This window comes from Dendropsophus ebraccatus, chromosome 14, assembly GCF_027789765.1.
Source record: "Dendropsophus ebraccatus isolate aDenEbr1 chromosome 14, aDenEbr1.pat, whole genome shotgun sequence".
Classification (NCBI taxonomy): Eukaryota; Metazoa; Chordata; class Amphibia; order Anura; family Hylidae; genus Dendropsophus; species Dendropsophus ebraccatus.
This window is the reverse complement of record NC_091467.1, coordinates 24,049,073-24,074,154: the sequence shown is the minus strand read 5'-3', so window position 1 is coordinate 24,074,154 and position 25,082 is coordinate 24,049,073. Positions and strand designations below refer to the sequence as shown.

General features: G+C 44.7%; 1 protein-coding gene across 2 annotated transcripts in view; it reads right to left on the bottom strand.

Moving 5' to 3' along the window:
• The window catches only part of PPP1R1B (protein phosphatase 1 regulatory inhibitor subunit 1B), a 47,498-nt gene extending 22,864 nt beyond the window's left edge, over nucleotides 1–24,634 (bottom strand). The window contains exon 1 of one of the 2 annotated variants that reach the window (XM_069953185.1): nucleotides 24,239–24,634. In XM_069953185.1, coding sequence (XP_069809286.1) covers nucleotides 24,239–24,376 — 138 coding nt within the window. In that variant the 5' untranslated portion in view covers nucleotides 24,377–24,634. The remainder of the gene's footprint in view (nucleotides 1–24,238) is intronic. The other variant, XM_069953184.1, reaches the window with a different exon arrangement.
• Nucleotides 24,635–25,082: the final 448 nt, after the last annotated feature.

The window sequence follows — 25,082 nt, the reverse complement described above, 5'->3', positions numbered from 1 at the left end:
TAGTTTTGCAACAGCTGGAGAGTCGAGGTTCCCTACCCCTGATATAGGTGATGCACATGGGGCCATCTATACGGAGCACTGAACAAGGGGCAATCTATAAGCTGTCTACACAGAGGGGGGCATATACTATAAGGGATATATATATATGTTCCTATACAAGGAGTCAGGGCTACTCACTGAAAGAGGGTACAAAGGGGCCATTACAGATGTGCAGTTTGTATACAGATGAGGATGGTGTCAGTGTGAGGAGCCTAATATGTCTGTCTGGCAGATTCTGTGGATTCGTGGCTCCGAGAAGTTCTCATTACGGCCCAGGACAGATGGAGAAGATGATGAAAAGGGAAGAACTCCGATCAGAGAAGACGTCCCCTGTGAGTCACCTGATGTAACTGCACTGTAATTTATATGGAGTACAGAACCTGTGTAGATCTGGGTGTGTTGATGGCGTAGTGGTTGGTCAGGGGTGGGGGTGGATTTGGGGTAGGGGGGGCCCCAATCAAAGGTTTGCTATGGGGCCCAGCCATTTCTAGTTATGCCCCTGCCTATATGGGCATCCTAACTATATGTATGCTCCTCCTCCAGACCACCATACCACTACTTCGGTACACACGGTCTCTCTATACAAACACCACTTCCCAGTCACAGGCCAACACACACAGAGCAGAGCTGTACAAACACTCGACAGGGCGGTTCAGACAATGCAGGAGTCATTGCTCAATAATTACATCAACAAACACAGAGGATCCTTGTCCCTGCGCAGCAGAGCTTGCAATCTAGACGGCCATAGCCAGCCATGATCAGCACAGCGTGCCCATAATTTATCTCTCATTGCTCCCGTCACAGGCTGACCTCGCAGACATTTCAGATAGAGGAGTGCAGCCCCCAGTACTGATAAGAACTTCCATGGCCTTCATAGAATCACCTTCACCACCCAACGTCCGGCTAATATCATACCAGTAACCCTTTCTGGCATCCAGGCGCTGCTAGTAGTGTACGCAGCCCATAGTGCAGGAAGAATATAACCGAACATGACACTTTCTCTGTATGGGCTAAATTAAAGGGGAGCTCTATCTATGGGGACCACATGGTTGACTACACATTGCATTGGTGCTGACTTGGCAGATTTCCTTTAAAGGAGAAATCTCGCCATTAGGGGAAAAACTGACAGCCGGTAGGGGGTAACATAACAATCATCTATTACCTCTCTATGTACCCCCCGTAGTGACACGTCAACCATTCCGGGACCCCTGCCGGAAGACATTTTACCCAGAGTTGCGATGTGGTCACGAATCGAGGGGAAATGGAGTTCCCGTCCAAGTCACTGATTGGCTGAGTGGGCAGCCCATCAACCGGGTCTTGTTGTTGATGGCAAAGAAGATCCAGTGAGCCGGTGCTGGATAGGGATCGGCAGAGGTGAGTAATGATTGTATATTATTTTACCCCGTGCCGGCTTTAAATATTTTCACATGGCCAGACTTATCTTTTAAAGGGAACAGATCATGAGGTTTCCTATCATATTAACTGCTAGTTTACCGTTGCCTCCATCTTCCCAAAAATGTAGTTTTATTGCTTCCCACACTGTATGCAAATCAGTGCTAAGTAGTCATGTGGGCGGCGTCTGTCCCAGAAGTAGTCACGGCTCCTGTGCTGTAATCACTCCCCTCTGCGCTGTAACCCCGCCTTTAAACTGTCCCTGTCGTTATAACTTTAAAAATCTAAATCAGCAGGAGATATAAAGCAAGTTTGCATATTACACTCATTATTTATTTTTTAGTTATCATGGAAAACACGGCACTTCCTGTTTTCTGACTCTTTTTTTTTTTTTCAAAAAAACAGGAAACAGAGAGAAAACAGGAAGTCCTGTGTATCCCAGGCCATCTGAGCGCTCACAGGGAGAAGGCAGTCATGTGATTGATGGACACATTGAGACGTGACTCTCTGCACTGGCCTGAATTCCTGTGTTTAGTCTCTTTTTTTCCACCAGCAAAAGTCAAAAAATCTGCCTGCAGGAGCCTGGACCTGGATTTCTGGTAAGTACAGCTTTGTTTTACAGCATGATAACAACAACAAAAAAAGAATGCTAATTGCAAACTTGCTAGAGAGACGGGATCACAGCGCAGAGGGGAGTGATTACAGCCTAGGAGCTGTGACTAGTTGAGGGAGAGACGCCGCTCACATGACTAGTTAGCGCTAATTTACAATAAAACTCACATATTTGAGGAGCTGCAGCATTCTTTAGAACATCATTATTGTAACTCAGAACCCTAATTCGTCCTGATTGGTTCCTTTTAAGAAGGTCGCATTGGTTAAAGAGCTTTGTTGTAAAATGCCCTAATAGAATATACTAAGGTGATGTGATGGTGTAAGGATTTAAAGAGGTATTCTGCAGGGGGGGGGGGGATTTCTTTCAAATCAACCCGTGTCAGGAACTTATATAGATTTGCAATTTACTTCTATTTAAAAATCCTCAAGCCTTCCAGTACTTATCAGCTGCTGTATGTCCAACAGGAAGTGGTTTATTCTTTCCAGTCTGACACAGTGCTCTCTGCCGGCACCTCTGTCCAGAGCTGTAGCAAATCCCCATAGAAAACCTCTACTGCTCTGGACAGTTGCTGACATGGACAGAGGTGGCAGCAGAGAGCACAGTGTCAGACTGGAAAGAATACACCACTTCCTGCAGGACAAACAGCAGCTAATAAGTACTGGAAGACTTGAGATTTTAAAATAGAAGTAAAATAAAAACCTATATAATTTTCTGACACCAGTTGAAATTTTTTTTACTGGAGTGCCCCTTTAAAGTCCAACTTCATAAAATAAATGAATGGCTACATTCAACTAACATCTGCCTCTTCTGATACTCCTATAGTGTGGGCGAACATTCATATGTTTTAAAATTTTCTTTTAAAACTGGGGTCAGAAAGTGACAGAGATTTGTAATTTGTCTATGTCTATGACATACAGCAGCTGATAAGTACTGGAAGACTTGAGATTTTTTTAATAGAAGTAAATTACAAATCTCTGGCACTTTCTCACACCAAATGGTTTGAAGGAATAAAATTTTCGCTGGGTATCCCCTTTAAATAACGGCCGCTGTTTAACACACTTTGGCGGCCGTCATTACAATGATGTCCGTTGGTACATTATTTTAGTTCAGGTTGATGACTGCCCTTTTGGGTGCGGTTAATTTTAAAAGGTCCATTGAATTTAATTGAAAAGACAGTGGAAAAAAAAAAAATCAAATGTATGAACCATGGAAAATAACGTCCGCTGTTTGCTCAATAACGGACGCAAGTTAATGACACATTGTTGTTTTATACATTTTGTCAACCAGCGACCAATGTTTCCATAGACTTCAATAGAAATCATTGAATACTGAAAACAATGGCCATTATTTTAAATTAAAATGGTGGCCGTTATTTTACAGCGTGTGAACATACAGCCTAGGGCTATGTTCAGACAATGTAAGTTCTGCGGTAATCACAGACGTTGTTGCAACGGCCGCGATTATTGCGGTACTTACGTTGTGCTGCAGGCTGAGGGAATTCCAGCTGTGATGCGCCCGCATCAGAACTAAGTGGCGCTAAGTACCGGCCGGGATGGTCTTTTCAGAGACCGGCCGTTCCGTGACCCGGCCGTTCTCATACGTAGTGTGAGCATAGCCTAAGGGTCCTATTACACTGAGCGTTTTTTAACGATTAATGACTAACGATCAACGATCACAAACGAGATTGTTTATCGTTAACCTGAAATAGTTCACCATATTACACAGAACGGTAATCGTTAGTTACAATCGTTACTACGATCGTTTATTCCTTCTGATCCCAGACAAACAATGAACAATCTGCAATTACACTGAACGATCAGTGAAAAAATGCGGAACTTGAGCGAACGAAAGTGGAATTACAGCGAACGATTAGCGAACGATTAACGATAATTTTAGGTTCAGATCTAAATCAACAATCCACGACATACGTACCATTTTTCGATCGTTGCCTGCAATTACACAGAACGATTATTGTTTAAATTCGAACTATTTAACGATTTTTCGCACGATAATCATCCCGTGTAATAGGGCCCTTAAACTGATTGCTGGGATCCCCAGCAGCAGAACCACCTTTGATTCATATCTGCCTTGTGTCTTCTTATACCTGAAACCACACTACTACCGGTATGCCAAATCCATCATAAGACGAACACCACTGGCACCTGGTAGGGGACCTACAAACAGATCTGTGCTGCTCGGTTTTCCCATTGAAATGTAATGTAGACTCTATAGAATATAGGCACTACTTGCTTCTTGTAGGAGACCCAGTGATTAGCTGACAAACCAGAAATATTCATTCTTGGACTGATCATCTGGAATCATTCTTCATTGGCAGCACATATCCCTGTGTCAATGGGGGATTTCTGCCAGCAGCCAACCAGGATGAATCTAGCTATTGTTCGCGTGGTTCTTTACCATGAATTATGGGCCAATCTGAAATGAGGGGCAATCGACCTGTACATCATCAATTGCACTTCTTCCTATTGATAATGCATGAAAAATAACATTTGTATCTATCTAATTTTTATTAAAAAATCTCAATTCTTGCAGTACTTATCAGCTGCTGTATGTCCTACAGGAAATGATGTATTTTTTCCAGTCTGACACAGTGCTCTCTGCTGCCACCTCTGTCCATGTCAGGAACTGTTCAGAGTAGTAGCAAATTCCCATAGAAAACCTCTCCTGCTCTGGACAGTTCCTGACATGAACAGAAGTGGTAGCAGAGAGCGCTGTGTCACACTGGAAAGAATACACCACTTACTGTAGAACATACAGCAGCTGATAAGTACTGCAAGACTTGAGATTTTTTTAAATAAAAGTAATTTACAAATTTGTATAACTTTCTCACACCAGTTGATCTAAAATTCCCCATAGAAAACCTCTACTGGATAGTTCCTGTCACATACAGAGGTGCCAGGAGGGAGCACCATGTTTGACTAGAATGTTTGACACTACTTTCTGCAGAACATACAGCAGCTGGTACGTAAGATTTTAAGGAAGCACTGCATAATGCAGAATGGTCGCCAGTATTCATGTGGTGTCATCTGTTTCCTCCCAGCTCAGCTATAACACTACATGTGGGTCATGTGATTCCTAGACTGACAACCAGTAAATGACATGTTCCATACCTCCCAACTTTTGCTGGGAGGAAAGAGGGACCGTCACGGCAATGTGCCACGCCCCTATATTCACGCCCCTCATAACCGCATCACCTATTACCATTACATAAGAAACAAATATTATCACCACATCTTCACCACATAGTGACTTATCCCCCCATATCATTACTACATAACATCCACTATACAAAGAGCAGTACTCTCCCTCAGCACTAACCATATAGCGGTAGATTAGGCTGTACACCTGCAGACCTTATAGGTGATTTTATTGCAGGTATTTGGTAACTCACGGGGGACGTCTTCTCTGGTTCAGTTTTGTGTTTCTTGCCATCTTTCCCCTCCCCCTGTGCAGCAGTCCCCATATAGTATAGCCCTCCCCCGTAGCAGCCCCTATATAGTATAGGCCCCATTCCTGTGCAGGAGCCCCCAAAAAGCATATAGTATAGCCCCTTTTGTAACCCCAACATGATATAATCACTCCTTTTTAGCCCCCACATGGTATATAGTATGCTTCTTAGTATCCCCTTAGTATGCCCCTTAGTACCTCCTTAATATGCCCCTTAGTACCCCCTTAGTATGCCCTTTAGTACCCCTTTAGTATGCCCCTTAGTACCCCTTTAGTATGCCCTTTAGTACCCCCTTAGTATGCCCCTTAGTACCTCCTTAATATGCCCCTTAGTAGCCCCTTAGTATGCTCTTTAGTACCTCCTTAGTATGCCCTTTAGTACCCCCTTAGTATGCCCCTTAGTACCCCCGCGGCACCTGCACTCTTCTCTCCTTCTTGGCTCCAGACGTGACATCATCTGGGCCAAGCAGGAGAGGAGTGCGGGCGCTGTGGGTCTGGAACAGGAAGCATGCCCCAGAAGCCTGTGCATTTCCTTCGCGGGAGTGGGAGCGGCGTCAGGAGCAAACACCCAGCCAGTAGGTGTCACTGTGAGCGCTCATTAGTAGCCCTCACAGTGAAAGGGCCCCAGTCTGCACCCGGCAGCTGCAGCTGCAGGTGCGTATTAGGGGGCCCGGCCGGGGTGGGGGACAGCGGGACACATGGGGGCCATACCGGGACAGCGGGACATCACCCCAAAACCGGGACTGTCCCGCCGGATCCGGGACGGTTGGGAGGTATGATGTTCTAATGTGTTGAGCGTATGTCGGTCTCTCCTGTTACTGACTTCCTGAGCCTTACAGGGTTACATCATCTCCCATTAGAGCCCTCCTGGCAGCTCCGAAGTGTAACACACTATCCTATTGTGTCCACAGAGTAAATGTATATGTGCAGCAAATGACCTGAAGTTAGTCACTAGCTGACTAATATTTTGACTATTAAAGTCAACTGGGCCTGTGCCAATACACACACGTATACATTGACATCCGTATTTAACCTAATGGAGAGGCATCTAGTGATGTGAACAAGCCCTTAGGGGACAGATGTTCTATGTTACTAATCTATTACTTACTGCAGATACAATTACAGTGATTAGATTGAGCCTCTATCTCTGCAAAGCCAGAGGCATCATGGGAAATGTAGGGAGTCATATCAGAGGGCAAAAGGGAGTAAAGATGGCGGACACTCCATGTATACCACCTCAACTAAAATAGATATACACAAGACTCTACATTATATTGTTTAGTAATACCCTATGCTGCACCATTAAAGGGAATGTGTCACCTATTTTTACTGATTAGAGTCAGATACTAAAAGTTGTTCTTTTATTCTAATCTGTTTCTATTTTCTTACTGGAATTTTTTTTATTTCCCTTTTTGTACATTGTTATGGGGGCTTCCATCTTGCCTGGGCTGTTTTTAACAGCATTAAGTGACATGCTTTACGGCAAGACTCATGGGCATAGATGACAATAGACAGTCTGTCCCCTTGAGATGATTGTGAAATATTACTGAGCGCTCTCTGTGACCTCTGAGGAAGTCATTCCAAAGGGAGCTGCTATTGTCTCCTCTATCTCCTGGTGTCACATGCCGCTGCAATGCTGTACAGATCACTTTATTGCAGCCTCCTCTTATCACCACAAACACAACAGGAAGTCTCTGCTTAGTTTTAGCCCTAGTGGTGAATATGCTGCTAGAAGTCAGGATTATTTTATAATATAGATAGAAAAATTAAAAAATTTCAAAAAACAAAAAACAAAATTCTAAAAAAAAAATATGTTTAACAAGAAAAACATTATTCAAAGAATAAGTCATTTTCTGATGACACATAGGGGGAGATTTATCAAACATGGTGTAAAGTGAAACTGGCTCAGTTGCCCCTAGCAACCAATCAGATTCCACCTTTCATTCCTCACAGACTCTTTGGAAAATGAAAGGTGGAATCTGATTGGTTGCTAGGGGCAACTGAGCCAGTTTCACTTTGGACCATGTTTGATAAATCTCCCCCATTCTCTTGAAGTTCTTTTGTTCTTCCCAAGATAAGCCGTGCCCAAAAGGTTTGTAGCTGCTCTTCTCTCCCTTCCTCCATAAGGATTGTCCATTTGTAAACAACCTCATATCACTGACAAGATTTAGCCTTGTGTTTGCATTGCCTAATAAAAGTGACTTTTGTCCTGGATATGACGTCAGTGTCGTTATTCCTCTGCAATGGAAAAATAGTGAATGTTATGCTTGGCATACCCATGAGCCGCCATTCGCTTGAAGGAAGAGAGTCATATTGGTCTCCATCAAACCAGTATATTATTTCATTTTATCAATGGGATGCTTGATGTCATACAGAGGTTTAAGAGATCTAAGGGGTACTCTGGTGTCAGAAAGTTAAACAGATATGTAAATCCCTTTTATTTAAAAAATCTTAAGTCTTCCAGTACTTATCAGCTGCTGTATGTCCTGCAGGAAGTGGTGTATTCTTTCCAGTCTGACACAGTGCTCTCTGCTGCCACCTCCTGAGCAGTAGCAAATTCCCATAGAAAACCTCTATTGCCCTGGACAGTTCCTGACATGGACAGAGGTGGCAGCAGAGAGCACTGTGTCAGACTGGAAATAAAACACCACTTCCTGTAGGACATACAGCAGCTGATAAGTACTGGAGGATTTGAGAATTTTAAATGGAAGTAATTTACAAATTTGTGTAACTTTCTGACCACCTTTCTCAGTCACTTGATCTAAATTTTTTCCATCCACCGGAGCACCCCTTTAAGTAAACAGAGTCCAAAATTGACTTATCCATGCAGGAGACATGGGTAATAGTGTAGTGTAAAGATCGATGAGACCAGTTCACTATGGACTGATAGACTTTGCATCGCTATGATAATAAATTAGGTATACAGACTATCTGTCCTCGTTGTCGAACAGCGCTGGACAGCATAGGGTTAAAATAAGTGCTGCCTGCAAGCCGTCCGCAGCCTCAGGAATCTGCTAATGAGATTAGGGATCTGAAAGGAAAACCAAACAGAGATTGACTTGTCTTTCCCCAACTGCTCTCCTCTGACAAGTCGCTCCTCCCGAACCCTTATGTGACCGAGCATCATGACGCCATACAGCAAGTAGTATGATCTTGACCAGTATGCAAGTGTTAAAAGGGTTTGACAGGCTGTTTTCGTTCCAAAACAGTGCCACACCTGTCCTTAGGTTGTGTAAGAAATTGCAGCACTATTATGAAGTTTTAATGCAATACCAAACACAACCAGTGGGCAGGTGTGGTGCTGTTTCTGGAGGCTTTTACAATCCTTAACAACCACTTTAAGAGGGCAGTCAAATGTTCCACTATTGCGGTCCATGCACGGAAAATGTGCTACAGACCGGAACTCAGAACTACAGGAATTAAGCTCTGAAACAATTAAAATTTTTGCACTACTGTACTGACACATCTCGCGGCTGTGTCAGTACAGTAACACAAAGATTTAAACTTTGAATGATGATGCCAGGAGCTCTGAAGTCTGTTCTGTAGTACATTGTCCATAACTGCAGAAAGTGGGAATGATCCCTAATGCTGCATCTCACTCTTCCCAGTGGAGGCCTTCCTACCCCCATCTTCTTGATTTGCATAACCAAATCCATCGGCTTTGACTACTGAAAAAAACTAGGCTGAGCCCCACCTACAGATACCCGCCGCCGCCGCCCCCCCCCCCCCCCCCTCCAGCTTAGCCATCAGTCTTTCAAAAGTAAATTCCTTACACTACTCAGTCCCAGTGGGGACCTGCTGCTTGGCTAGCGTCCCGGAGCTCAGCCGCACAGCAGGTGCCCACCTACACTCAACCAGGGTACTTATACAGGAAAAGTAAAATCCGCAGACGTCCATTCAAACGTCTTTCCATTGCAATAAAACCATTGTAAATCAGGTTAATTTGCAAAATTTACAAAATTTTACAAAAAATGCAATGCAACTAAAATAACAAGAGTATGAATATGGATGCTTGCAGAACAAACTCCCCCCCCCCCCCCTTATAACCTTGTCTGATCAACTGCTGCAGAGATGGTTTTCTAACCTCTTCTTTCGGGGGTACCATATAAGACTACATATATTAATTGTTGGCCAACATTACATATATTAGTTGTTGGCCAACATTACATATATTAGTTGTTGGCTAACATTACATATATTAGTTGTTGGTCAACATTACATATATTAGTTGTTGGCCAACATTACATATATTAGTTGTTGGCTAACATTACATATATTAGTTGTTGGCTAACATTACATATATTAGTTGTTGGTCAACATTACATATATTAGTTGTTGGCCAACATTACATATATTAGTTGTTGGCTAACATTACATATATTAGTTGTTGGCCAACATTACATATATTAGTTGTTGGTCAAGTTTCTCCAACTGTTGGCTTTCAAATCCAGTGACCAAACCAAGTCACTAGTAGGCTATGTTAAGTCCATTAAACTAAACAGCACACTGCAGTATATGTGGACATATCTTTTTGAAGGTATATAAACATATACCTTCACTGTGTGACAGAAATGCAGTGTCAGACTGGCCCACCAGAAGATTGGAGAATCCTCCGATGGGCCCCCAAGGATGAGCAGCTCTTCAGTACCATCCTGGGAATCCGGTACACACTTGTTTAGCACTCGATCGGTACTTGTGTGCAGCTGTACACTGCCCCATATCACACTGTGTAAAAGGACCTTTACCTAATGTATGTTAACATAGATGAGTGTGGCACTTATAGGGTAGACACCAAGAATGGTATCCTCTGGTGGACCCAAAGTTCTCCATTTCGACACTTCAGACATGTGATTCTCTTGCTTCTGTGGGCTACAGGGCTTCCTATTCTAGCCCCTCTTCTTCCTACCCAGCAACACGGCAAACAGGGGTTCTATTTCCCTACTGTGATGCCCCTTGGCAACTATATGGCACAACACACATGGAAACAACTTGGGGGAGATTTATTATATATGGTGTAAAGTGAAACTGGCTCAGTTGCCCCTAGCAACCAATCAGATTCCACCTTTCATTTTCCAAAGAGTCGGTGAGAAATGAAAGGCGGAATCTGATTGGTTGCTAGGGGCAACTGAGCCAGTTTCACTTTACACCATGTTTGATAAATCTCCCCTTATGTGTATAAAATGCACAAATCACATATTCATATCATATATACATTCGCCAATTTCTGCCCTTTTTACTGCAAAGAAATCAATATATGTTGAAGGGGTTTGGCAATACTACTTTATTCATGGCCTCAGGACACGTGAGTCTGAAGGCTGAATGGTGAAATACCTGTCACTACCGCTGATCAGCTCTTTCCCTTAGCTGTGGCACCCATATCACACAGTGAATGGAGCCAGAGGTAGACAGCTCCATACATTGTATAGTGGCCATGCTGGGTTACTGCATCTCAGCTTCTATTGACTTGAATAGGAAACTGTCAGTCTGCTCCTCCTCACTCCTGCAAACACAGCATAGTATATATACAGTGAAAGTGATTATCAGCCAAAGAAATGTTTCTAGCAACTCTCCTGGCCAATAATTGACCCCTGTACAAGGCCCCTATGTCTCCCTTGTAATCAAATACATTGAAATTTCCCTTTTTCATTGAGCAGACCCCCAGCAAATCACTGTTGCGATGTCCACAAATACCCGTCTGAGTTTCACCCATCTACTTTGGAAAAATAACCTCTTTAAACGACTCTGTACCCACAATCTGACCCCCCCAAACTGCTTGTACTGTTGGATAGCTGCTTTTAATCCAACTTTTAAACCTGCAGCCCTGTGTCAAATTGGCATGGCCTAGAGTACCCATGCCCTAGAATTGCGGTGCCCCACTGTCCCTCCTTCCTGCCCTCATCACTAGGAATGCCCCGGGCAGGATTTTTCCTATTCATCACCTGTCTGAACACTGCACAGGTGCCTTAACCATCCAGCACATGTGCAGTGTTCACACAGGTGATGAATAGGAGAATATGTTCTAGGGGCATTCCTAATGATGAAGATGGCAGGGAGGAGGGATGGAGGGGTGTCACAATCCTAGGGTATGGGTACTTTAGGCCATGCCAATTTGACACAGTGCTGCAAGTGTAAAAGTTGTTTTTTAGGACAATAACTGCATCAACTGCCGAACGGACCCCAGGACAGATCTTGGATTAAAAGCAGCTATCCCAAGGTACAAGCGGTTTGTGGGCGTCAGATTGTGGTCACAGTCGCTTTGAAACGCTGCAGTTCTATGTGTGCCCTAATAGTAGGCTATGTTCATGCACTTTTAGGGCGGCTGTCATTTTGAGGCCAAATAACGTCCATTATCTTATAATCTTATAATGACAGCCATGATTACACAAATTATGTCTGTCATTATAAAATAGCCATTATCCGGCCTCAAAATGACGGCCATCAAACAGCTGAAAAAAGGCGTGTGTGAACATAGACTTATAGACTAAAGTGCCCTTTAGGGTGGGTTCACACGTACCGTATCTGCAGGGGATACCTTCCCTGTCACTTCATTGAGATGACATACTCACAGCGGGATTGTCATCCCGCTGTGAGTATGTAAATGCCGGCCCCCTTAACCTGCTGTAGCCCAGAACATACTTTACCTGCTCCCCACTCATCTGACACTCCTAGCTCTCGGAGGTCCCACCCAGTAGTGGATTATAATAGGGGCGTTTTGGGCGGCAGCCCGGGGCCCTGAGCTCCTGGGGGGCCCATGACCACCCAAAAAGACTTATACTTTCAATGGTGTACTGTCTCCTGGCTACACTTCTGCTATGATTTGCAAAAAATCACAGTTTTTTTATGGCAATTTTGCACAAATCAGGACATCATGACATTATCTATCCTGTACTATGAACGCCAGGCTAGTGCTGCCATAGTTACAGTGGGGTGGGGGGGGCCCAGGCTTGGTGAACAGCCCGGGGCCTATGGTAAAGTTAATCCGCCCATGGTCCCACCCAGCCAATCAGTGACTGCGGTGGGGCCGTGCACTCATTGGTTCAGCAGGACCTACGGGGACCGGGAGCCTCAGATGCTAGTGTATGTTCTGTGTGGCAGCGGGTTAAGGGGGGCCGGCATTTACATACTCACAGTGGGATGACAATTCCGCTACGAGTATGCCATCTCATTGAAGGTAACTTGCAGCATGGAATCCGCAGGGAATACAGTACGCGTGAACCCACCCTTAAAGGGATTCTTATGATCTACTCTGTTAGTGAGTCTACAGCTACTAGAGAGAGAGATGTCTACTAGATGTCTATTAAAAAAGAATAGGTTACCATTGATTTCATTGATAGGTTACCATTGATTTTACCATTGCCCTACAATGCTTAGTTTTCTTTGCAGCACTACAGGACAAGCAGCAGGTTCCCCGGTGATATCTGCTGACCACCAGGGCTCCTCGAAGAAGAACAGGGGGTGAGTGCAAATTTGAAGGGTGTTCCTCCATTATTGGCGATACAAACCTGTAAGAACTTGTCTGGGTTCCCGGACCTCCATATTTTTTCTCCTAATGAATCTTCTAATGTTTTCCCCATCTAAATGATATCATGTGTCAGAATCATATTGCTTTTAGTTTTAATCCCATTTAGAAAAAATGGTCACAAGGTTCTTTAGAGAAAACTACTTTAATTCACTCTGTACTTTTTCTTGCAGAGTAAACATACACGTCAGGTCAGTAATCTGGGCTCGTCTCACATGGTCAGCCGATGACTGTGCTCAGTATACATACGGACTTTGCCTGTACTGAAATGCTGTATTGATGAATGTCAGTCAAAGTCTAAATTAGCCATATCATCAACCAGGGCTTAAAGTAATACTGTCACCTAGGCGGGGCTTCACAGCAGTTGGGAGGGGAGAGAGGTGACACTCTCCACCGCACATAGAGTTGGGGGTGGGGTGCTAGTATTACTTTAAAGGGGGAACTGCTGTATGTTTTGCAGGATGTGGTGTATTTTTTCCAGTGCTCTCTGCTGCCACCTCTGTCCATGACACGAACTGTCCAAAGAAGTAGCAAATGCCCATAGAAAAACCTCTCCTGCTCCGGACAGTTCCTGACATGGACAGAGGTGGCAGCAGAGAGCACTGTGTCAGACTGGAGAGAATACACCGCTTCCTGTGGGACATACAGCAGCTGATAAGTACTAAAAGAGATTTTTAAATAGAAGTTATTTACAAATCTATATGACACCAGTTGATTTGAAAGAAAATTATTTCACTAGAGAACCCCTTTAACTTTTCTACAATTTAAAAAAATACGAATATAAGAAATTTTGTAATATATCTGTATAAAAAAGGCCTCCTCACTTATCAGGCTTCTTTACTTTTTCCACCTCCCTTCCCATTTACTGTGTAGGAAGTACAGGTTTTAGATAACTGAGTGATCAGGTTACAGCTTCCCATAGAAGTCTGTGGAGTGGGAAGGTTAGGTGGCTCAAGAGACACAGGCAAAGAGAGACACAATGACTAGTGCGTCTTCTATGTCGCCTTAAAGGGAAAATCTGGTGGGAAAAATTTTTTTACTTGGTATATAATAGTGTTTCATGTATACAAAGAGCTCAGTGCTCTGCAAAGTAAAGGAGCCCTATAAAGAAAGAATTTATTGTGGATGACCTGTGGATAGGTGATGACTTTTTAATGGGTTATGTATCAAAGAATCCAAAAAATTAAAGGCCCCAGTGTAGTGACTTGGTACAGGCCCCTAAACCTCTATTGCACCTCAGTAAGGTAACTCCCTCGTGTTCACACAAGTGGGATTAGGTATACACGTAAGTTAGTGTTTTCCCCACTAGGTGTCACTAGAGTGTCTGTTGTTTACTGTGCACAGCTGAAGGAGACTAAGGGTTAACTGTTTGTACGTCACATGTTGTTTTTCACCCACTCATAGGTGCAGGTGGTGCTTTCCCTCCTTTCTTTACCCTATCTTCTGCTCTCTTTCTCTCTACACACGCAGCCGCACCAATCATAGGCAGGGTTAGACGGACCCTGTAGGAAAGACTTAGTTCCTAGTAGGAGGAGTTAGTTTGTAGTCTGTATGCAGTGTAAGAGGGAGCACTACAGACTAGTCTCTGCTGAAGTTAAGCCAGGGCCTGGCTTTGGCCAGGTCCCCTGACCGGGACACAACCAAGCAAGCTACAGATCTTCCTTATGACTTAAGGCCCTATACCACAGGCCGACTGGAGGAGAAAACGAGCGCTGTCAGCTCCTCGTTTCCCGCTCACTGCCGCTATTCCACGCGTGGGCAGTGAGCCGGTGAGTCCGGGCGGGGGGGGGGGGGGGGCGTGGAGCTGCAGGGGAGGGGCTGCCCGGGTGTGATCGCTAGATCATCCGGGCAGCCCATAGCATATAGCAGCGTCTGCTGCCGACGCTCCTATTCCGCAGAGCGATGGCAGCAGATCGCTGCTGTATGAGTCATTTGTTTTTCAACATGTTGAAAAACAAACGACTGCAACGATCAGCCGACATGAACGATGTTGGCTGATCGCTGCCTTCTATTCCACGGGACGATTATCGGCCGAATATGACCGATAAACATTCCATGGAATAGGGCCTTAACACAACTAAGATGCAGTGCTAAGGAAGTACCAAGGAAGAGAAGCCATACAGGGATCACCTTGTCCACACCAGGAACCTCTCTAAACGCACAGGGCAGTTACCTCAGCAGTCATAGTCTCTGGAGTCTGCTTAGCCCAGATAACTAGGCCTGGGGCTCATACTGCCCACCTAGGACAGGTAGTCCGCAACAGACTCTTTGGGAAATGAAAGGTGGAATCTGATTGGTTGCTAGGGACAACTGAGCCAGTTTCACTTTGCACCATCTTTGATAAATCTCCCCCCTTGTTTCTACCTCGACTACAAGCACCTATGTAACTCCCAAGATTGAATTTTTTTGCATTGCACAGAACTGTATTCCTACTAATGTACTTTATTGTATTGCTGTAAGTTCTTCCAAGTAAACCGTTCTATTTTTATTCTAAGCATTGGACTCTGGTCTCTCCTTACATGCCTGCACCCACACACCTGTACACTTGGGTTAATCTTCCTTTCTGTGCTGTTGCGGTGCCAACTGTCTGGGGTGGGTCTTACACCCCTCCAGGCTACTGTGACAAGTGCCAAAGTGACCCTAGGCTCACTCAGCTACCATACCATCGTACCAGCTGACCCGGCAGGGAGGCAAAACCAAGCCTCCCCCCCTCAGGCCCACGCACCGCATACAACACCAGCAGCAAATCATCCTCAGTTGAGCTGTCCTCTGCTAGGCCACATGGGCCCTGTATGGCTAAGCTCTGTTATAGTATTGGAACCTGGTCCTGCAGGAGTTAAAATATTGTGTATGTAGAAAGAAACCTCTCCAAAAGACCACCTCTTTGAGAACACCACCCCTTATCCAGACCGGAATTCTGGTGAGTATATAATGAATGGTATTAACTTAGCCTACGATAACCAATGCCACAGCTACAGAGTTGGAGAGGTAATGATAAAACATGGACCCCATCACCTCCCGAGCCCATTGGCCACCCAGCTGTAGAAGAATTCAACAATCTTTGACTAAATGCACAATAATGTATATTTATATTCAGTATAGGAATAAATTACTGGACATATTGGCATGAAAAGTAATATGGATCAAGAGCTCAGGTCTAAGCAGGGCCTGGGGTAAGCACCAGCAATGTAAGATGCACCGACTAGACCATATCGAAGAGTGTGCCTACTATGTATTTGGGGGTCTAAAAAATATAACAGAAAAGGAGTTTCTGATTAATTAAAAAAAAGGGTCTTTATAATAATTCAAAGTGAAATGGATCCTAGCTAGCAGATCTCCCTGACTAAAATGGGATCTGACATAGGATAAGATAGGATATTTATAAGCATACCCAAACTATGACTGCCACCAAATCCAATGGACCCTGGTCCGAAAGGAGCCAAGAAATGCTCAAAGTCTTCATTTGGACACCAACTAAAAATCCCCATGTCACTTTACAGTGTTCGTTCTGCGTCACAGCCAGTGAATGGTGTCGTGTTGTAACTTACAAATGACTGTGACCATGACCCAACAGTTTCAAGGAATCCATGTCATTTCTTGCAATGGTAGGGTCGTGGTTGCAGCCACATTTGGGTTGCAATGTGACCCCATTTACTAACGTTAGCTGCGACGCAGAGCTAACACTGCAGGGTGACATGGTGATTTTTGGTTGTAGCCAAAGCTTAATATAAGTGTTTTTCTACTTTCCTTCCAGTGTGAACAGTGTCTTTCCCTCAATAGCAATAGCCATAGCAATAAATAAACCAGTGGTCACATAGATGCCACCATGCTCCTAATAATTGAAGATCCAGGTATGCAGACCCCTCAGCACTCACACACCTATCTAGTAGGCCCCTTGCGTATGACAGTATCATGGTTATATGAATAAGCCAATGAGCTGTGAATTTACAGCCAAGAATTGTATTCTAGTGTTGAATATGGGAAAGGCATTTTCTGATCCCATAGCACAGGATCTGATCGCATCCTTGGAGTTCCATGTACAGAGCCATGACTTCTGCATTGAAATTGACTGTGGGTCATTGTTATGCAGAATTTTACAAATGCTGCTGTGTGATTGGTTGATGTGGGAAACAAGGCCCCATCAGAAGCCGCACCAAATCCCCTGTGAGAACCTGATAATGCAGCATGTCATTGTATCTTATATCAATATGAATGATTACGTTTACCCCTGACATGCAGAATCCTCTTTAATCCCTTTATATATTCTCCCGCGTAGTTTCATGGTGTTAATACTCTCTGTTTACTTATTTCACCAAGGGTGTGGATTAGGATCAGTATTCATTACACTGTAAAACCTCTTTGCAGGGTCAATGCACATCTCTACTTTTGCACAGAATTTGTGGGCAGAACTGGGTTGCACAATAGTCAGGCATTGATCAGCAGGTATTGCTAGCTGTGATGTGTGTCCTGTAGAGTCCAAACATGGAGGCTATGATATGAAGATTGAAATTACATTGGTCATAGCTTGCCCTTTGCAAGGGGTTAAAGTTGGACGTAGAGGCAGCAGTCACTCCCGAGCCCTGTTTTATCCTTGAACCACTGTAGGTATTTTAATGGTGCCGGGCAAGACTCACCAGCAACATTATGGAAAGCAGGAGGAGGTTCCAACAGCACCAGATAGACCCAAGTCTTATGCGTAGGGGATGCACGCTGCTACGGCTAAAATCCCAGTACTAGCCGTTAAACAGAGTTCAGAGAAGACAAAGTCCAGCAGCATCCACACAGGTTCAGTAATCTTTACAAATTTATTGAAGCATCCAGGCAGGATACCTCTGGCTACTAGAGTGTGCATGCCTCCAACTGCTCATGATTTATAGAGGAAGCTTGTCTCTACCTGCTATTGCCATCTGCCAATCTAATGTCACCTATACTTATTTAAACTGGCTCCACTTGCCCTCCCCTGCCTGAGCATTGTTGGATTTTAGCATTTCAAGCAAAGGTGTCTGTCTGCTGCTCTGCTGTATATCCATGTATCCTGTGTATCCTGACCTGGGCCTGTCCTTTGGATTATGCTTTCTGTCTGACCCTTGTCTATACTGCCTGCTTCTTCCGTTGCTGACTCGGATTGCCTGACCTGCCTCTGAGGCCCCCTGCCCTGACCCTTCACCTGACTGACTACAATTTCCATCTCATCCCTGGTATTGCACTGACTCTCCTGCTGACGACCTGGCTTGCTTACCACATATACTTGCACTGACTCTGCCTGCTTCTTGGGAATCAGCTGCTGCTCACACCTTGTGGAGCGACCTGGAGCCCTATGGCCACAAAAGTCCAGCTTTCGCATTCTGAAGCGAGATAAAGGGTGAAGACCTAGATGGTACTTAGTCTCCATTCCCTGGTGTGGCCCAAAGCCAAACTGGTTGAGTAGCACAGAGGACACACTCACTGTCCATTACTGGTACTGTACTAACTACTGTATACTAAGAACACCACACAAGACCCGTCTAGCCACAACAAAATGGTCCTTGTCACAATCACTCAGATCTTTACACTTGCCCACTTTGGTTTTAATGCTAGGGCCGATCGGTGCATAAAAGTATTCAGGTTTGCAGACAAGACTTTGGACCCTGCACACACTGATATCCATTGTACAATACATGAAAAGAGGAAATATGGGGCAGATCAGTAATATGTAAACACAAAGCCTTCCTGGTACATGGAGAGCAGCTACAATTATGCGGCCAATGTGTAGATAACAGTAATGACCTCTGCATCTGCCTAGAGGTGACAAGTGGAGGAAGCGATTGATGAAAAGGAATAAGGTTGAAGCACGTGGCCATAATCCGCTCTTTATCATCCGCTCTATTATGATCTGGTCTGTTATAACTGTATTGGATTCAGGGCACTGTATATAGGATAAGGGGCTAAAGTACATATAACACAAATGCCAGTACAAAAAAACAGAGTAAATGACAAATACAGAAAAGAGAGGGTTTACAATATAGTCATCAAAAAGTTGTCTAGATGGTCATCAAACACACCTCTAAAAACAATTACTGCTATCCGGGCTGGATTGGGACTGACAGGCACCCATGGCACTCCCCTATATTGTTGAAAAAATGATAGACATAATGAGTACTGTGCTTCCTGACGGCCCATGTGCCCCCCTTGTTGTACCTACAATGCTGTCTTGCTGTCTGTTATCCCAATATATTGTACTTTAGACTGGTATTATGCCCCCTAACAAACTGTCTCCCTCTCTGCCCCCATCTCACAGACTGCTTCACGTTTCCGTCGTTCTACTTCCAGTTCCTGAAACTGGTCTCCTTTCCTCCTCACAGACTTCCTCACATGGTTAAGTTGTTGCTATTTGCAAATAATTCAAAAAACCACAAAGCGCTCAAAATATACCTATCGGTTGTAACGAGGCAGGATGATACTGGCAGTGGCGAGGTCCAGGTCCTGCACCTGCTGGTGTGGTGTCCTACCACAGGTGGTTTTGTATCTCTCCTGTGCACCTCTCAAAAAGTTTCCTCTTTTCAGGTTAAGTGGTGATGGAGTACTTTGAAGTTTCGCCACTAGATGTCAGTATCTTTTGTACGCTTATGTTATTGTTTGCACAGCTAATGGTTGGTTCTATTGTTGTACCATGTGTTCTTTGCTGGCCAATAGATGTGCTCTTTCTTTTTCAGCCTATCCCCACCACTCACGGGGATGTTCACTTGGGCCCCTGTGGGAGGAGTTGCTTGGTGGAGGAGGTGCAGTCTTAGTTCTTACCAGATTCTCAGGAAGGGAAGATGCAAAACCTACTGTTCCTGCTGTAGTTTAGCCAGGGCCTGGCTGCTGCCAGGACCCCTGACAGGGACAAGGAGCAGTCTAGTCTAGACACGAGTATGTACAGATGCAGCTAGTGACCAACAGTTCTTCCAGTATTTCTACTATATCTATTATGCAGTGCTAAGCACTTTAAAGAGAGAGGAGTCCAGGAACACCCTAACCTACGCCGAGAACACCTCTAAAAGTGCAGGGCAGTGTCCTGAGCACAATAAAAACTAGCCTGGATAGGACAAAGCTACCATAAAGAAGGTCTACATATCCTATCTCGCAGTGCAGGTTACTGGGACACCCCTGGACACCAGATAACCACAGCTGGGGGTTGTAGTACCCTGACATGACTGGTCATTCAACACTGTAGGGCACAAGGTGGCCAGGCACAGTTTAAATACAACTACGGGTATTTTACTATAAAGTATTTCTTCAAGTTCCGGCAGAGTACACAGCTACACTGGGTTGGGGCTCCTCCAACAAACTCTTCTCCTCTACTCAATTCTCCAAGCACCGCTACAACTACCTCTCTTATACTCTACTCCTTCAGCACTTTCCAGCACTAAAGTTTGTGTCAAAGATTTATCTATTCTACAAAAGTGAGTTGTATTACTAAAGAACTTTACAATAAAGCTGTTCTATTTTTACAACACTGGGACTCTGTCATACTTCATACGCACCAGCACCCATACACACCGACCGCACACCTTGGGTTATTTTTTCCCCCTTTTTGTTAGTGGCGGTACCGATAGTCTGGGTGGGTCAGTTGCCACTCAGGACTACCGTGACAAGAGCCCAAGGGACCCACTGCAACCCGGCAGGTCACCGACCATTGGGGAACACAGACAGGCGTCACAACAATACCATCTTTGGCTGAGATAACAAAACAACACCAAACCTAAACCACCCTAAATTCACCACACTGGAATCTACTGAGGTTCCAAAGGCAATTCTTCAAGTGGGTGGTCCTACACAGTGATTGACAGCTCTCCATATGCACACTTTAAATTGCTGTCAATTATAGAGTGGAACTGCCCACATGACTATTTAGCCCAGAATGAGCAGAGATTAATATAACTTAATGACAAGTTAGCCTGGAACTTTTTCAAAAACATATGAATCTGCTCAGCTCCTTCTGCACACTACGGAATTCGTGTGGATAATCCCCCTCTGATTCCGCAGCTCGCCCACACATCTCTGCCCATGCCATGGACTCCATTCATTCTTTGGGCGAACGGCAGAATCTGCCTGTGCGTAGAGTGAAGTCTATGGCATGGGCGGAGATGCGTGGGGGCGTGTAGCAGAATCCGCGGTGGGTTATCCGCCTGGATTCCATAGTGTGCACATACCCTCACACGCTGACTGCAGATTAAACAGAATTATCAGTGTGACAGGTTCCCTTTGAAGATGCCACCAGAGCAGATGGACTGCTAAGGACTCTCTGTATGAGCCAGAACACATAGTCTGCCCATAAGATGGCAATGTTGGACTAACCATGCAATGCATGTAATGTAATGGGTAAATGCCCCATATGTGGGCAGTTGGGGCAGATGATCGCCACTCCACTTAAGATTTTACAAGGGGTTTTCTTAGTGGGATGGCCCCTTTAAATGTCACATTAGGGTCACATTTCTATCCTCTGCTCGCTTCCCTTCTATTCCACTCTCCCATTATCCTTCATCATTTTCTCACTCCTCTCGTAACATTGTCTAATTCTCAGTATCCCTCTGCTGCACACTGGGGAAAAGTTGAGCAGGAATGAGCAGTCTGTGCTGAACACATGTCCTCCATTCAGAATTTAATTAAAGACCACACACGCTAATACACTGATATTCCGCATGCCGCTGCGCAGCCTACTGATTAATCCACCGAGTTTCTCATGGCCCAGCAGGATTGTTCCCAAATTATATGATGCAAGATTACTTATTGCTCAAGTGATGTCGAGCATAAATCTGGTCTCCTCCAGCTCCTGCTCAGGCTTATAAACTGGAAAGGACACCAGCGCGGCATCATGTATTACCAACCCTTCATGGTTGTGCTCTGCATTATGAAGAGGTCCATTGACTGTGAAAAAGACTTATATTACATGAAATACTATCTTACGGCCAGTCTCATATGGCCTCACTATAGGTCTGCATTAAAGCCTCTGGTTGTAGACTTATATCCGCAAATGGTCTGGCCGTGGTACTAAGGCTAGGGCTACATAGAGTTTCTGTGACAGTCACCCCCATATAATAGTTGACACATTTCCCTGTATCAGAGTGTAGACAGACAAGACTGTCAATCATCCATTGTGGGCGGGGTGAGCAGGACTCTTATGGTGACTCTCAGGAGTCCTGCTATGATTTACTCTGCTTTTTACTTAGAAATCCTGCCCCAAATCATACACATCTATGGATCATAGAGCTCAGCATTTGTTCTACATATCCTGCCCTATTGATATTCCTGTATATTGAAAATTTTATGGTCCTCATCTTATATTATGATCATATTTACTAATCTGTATGGATAGCAAGTCATTTATAGTACTAGAAAAGAGTTATGTGGAGTTATATGGGTTGACTAAAGGTGGCTAAACTTACCCCTCCCCAAACCATTCATCCATTCATGTGTGTGGTTAAGGTGCTGCCAGGCTCTCTGGCATCGGCTTATCGCTCTGAGAACAAAAGGGTTGGGCATTCCAAATGTATCACTCCCAACTAGAGATGAGCGAACCTCAACATTACCGGTGGCTGAAGAAGTTGGATTCAGCCGTAAGCCATAGGCTGTATCCATGTTTTCCATTACCCCCTAGGTCCAAGTTCTAACACTGTAAAACACCGGCCGCTTTGTGACCCAGTTGTGTCACAGAACGGTCTATGTCAGTGAAGATCATCCCAGCAGGTATTGCAGTACCATCCGAATGCATTTCATTTATGTGGAATTTGGATTTTGGCAATTTACCATAGCACACAATGGAAAGTGCGGCCGGAGCCGCACTTTCCATTGCGTGAACTGACAGTTTTGTGCGGCTGCTATTCATTGGCATGTCATTTTTTTCTTGCAGCCGCTAGGGATCCCGGCCGGAGTGTAAACTATAGGGGAAATTTATGAAAGGGTGTAAATATACACCTGGTGTAAACTGCCCACAGCAACCAATCACAGCTCAGCTTTTAGCTCTACTAAAATGTAAGAGGAGCTGTGATTGGTTGCTGTGGGCACTTTACACCAGGTGTAAATTTACACCATGTTTGATAAATCTCCCTCTATGTGTATACACTTTGGCCGGGATTCCATTGATTTCAGCGCAATGCATATTTTGAATTAATCACGGCTGTTGTTGCAAATTGCATATATACTGTACATATATATGTACATTGTGTAAATGTGACCTAGGGCTGCATAGGAACCTCCTTCGCCATCGGTAATCAAATGTCAAGCGGTCGAGTTCCGAGGAACCCAAACGCACTCACGGTTTGCTCATCTCTACTCCTAACATCTCTCTCCACCGACATTATCAAGAGTTGGGAGGCCGCCATACACCTTAGTCACCTTAGTCAGCTGAACCGGCCGGCAGCAGAGTAAACTTGCATGTTACAAACAGTCCGTGATTATCATTGCCTGTATATGTCCTAAAGCAATCATTATAACTCACTACAATGTTATGTCAACAACAGTCACTTTCAGGCGGCAGTATAGTACCGGCTGTCTGCTCAATGCCAGGCGGCTGTCAGTGTTATAAAGGGGTCGTTTACAACCTAATGAAAAATTGCCTATTCTTAACCCTGCCTGTAAAATACGTCACTTCAGGGTATTATAGCAGGCAAGTAATATATTCCAGTTTTGGGGGGAGCAAACGGAAGCCCATTGTCTATGCATTTAGATGACTTATGGGACCTCCGATACAACCATGTAACATATACTCTGCACACATTACTAGAAAAATAAACCAGTATAAGGCTATGTTCACACACCGTCAAGATTATAGGGTTATTACATTCGTATAATGATGGCCACTGTTTTGAAATCACTGCCGTTAATTGACGTCCGTCCGATAAAAATGGCCGTTATTGTTACGGCGTATGAGTAAGTGAACACAGCATAAAATCTATAGCATATACGCTATGTGCGATCATACAATAAAAGAGGCTTTAGAAAAAATGGAAAGTCCAATTCTGATCCTAATGACCCCTCTCCTGACATGACGGACATGGATTGGAGGCAGATTAAGCTGGAGCAGTCACTTCTGCGTTACCTTCTTGGCGCAGTTTGTTGGATTGCCTAGAAAGTTGTTTGTGCCGGACAACAGAAATCCAGATTGGACGAAAAACTTTCCCGGGCAGTTATGGGGTTAATAGAGAGCTAGGTTATGTGATGTAGGTTGGAGTAAAGCTCGGGGTACTCACCATCTCCACCGCTCTGGGGTCAAGTTGGCTGGGGGGTACAGCCACTGAAAACTGGATCTTCTTCCTCCCCTTGGGCTCCATCTGGGGGTTCGGCTGGGAGAGGCTGGAGCGCATTCCTTGAGGAGCTCCAGAGCTCATCCTGACGGCTTCTCACAAGTCTTCTTGCTTTCTGCGTCCTTGTGTGTCTCACCCTGAGCTGTTTACCTCCTGTAGTTGTGCTCCTTACCTCTCCCTCCTCCTCGCTTTCCCCCCTCTCAGCCTGGACTCTGGGATACACTGTATAGAATAGTACTCCATGCACTCCTCTAACTCTCCTGACCCCCCTCTCCTCCACTTGATGACCTTGGTACCTCCCTCCACCCTATACCTCCTCTCACCCTCACTTGTAACCAGTCTGTGCAGAAAGTGGATCTCCTGATCCCAGCAATGTACTCAGTGCTGGAGGATATCCTTGTACAGCTGCCAGGACGGAGTCTACCTCTGCCTGCTCTGTACACTGCACCTTTGTCTATATACCTCTCCCTGCCTGTCCCCTGCTGTATACCTCTTCTCCTTCACCCTGACATAATATATGCTATAAGCAAACATCAAGGCCCAGCAGGATACTTATATAAGGAAGGGGCAGACATCCCGCGGATCTACAGCTGTGGAGGAACTACAGGGCCTATCATTGCTTATTCACACATTTATGGATCAGCCATCTGCAACTTGCCATTGCAAAACTACAATTCCCTGCAGGCTGTTAGGACATGATGGGAGTTGTAGTTTTGCAACAGTAGATTGAAGGGGTTATATAAGATTAGAATAAGCACAGATACTTTCTTGCAAAAACAGCACCACCCCT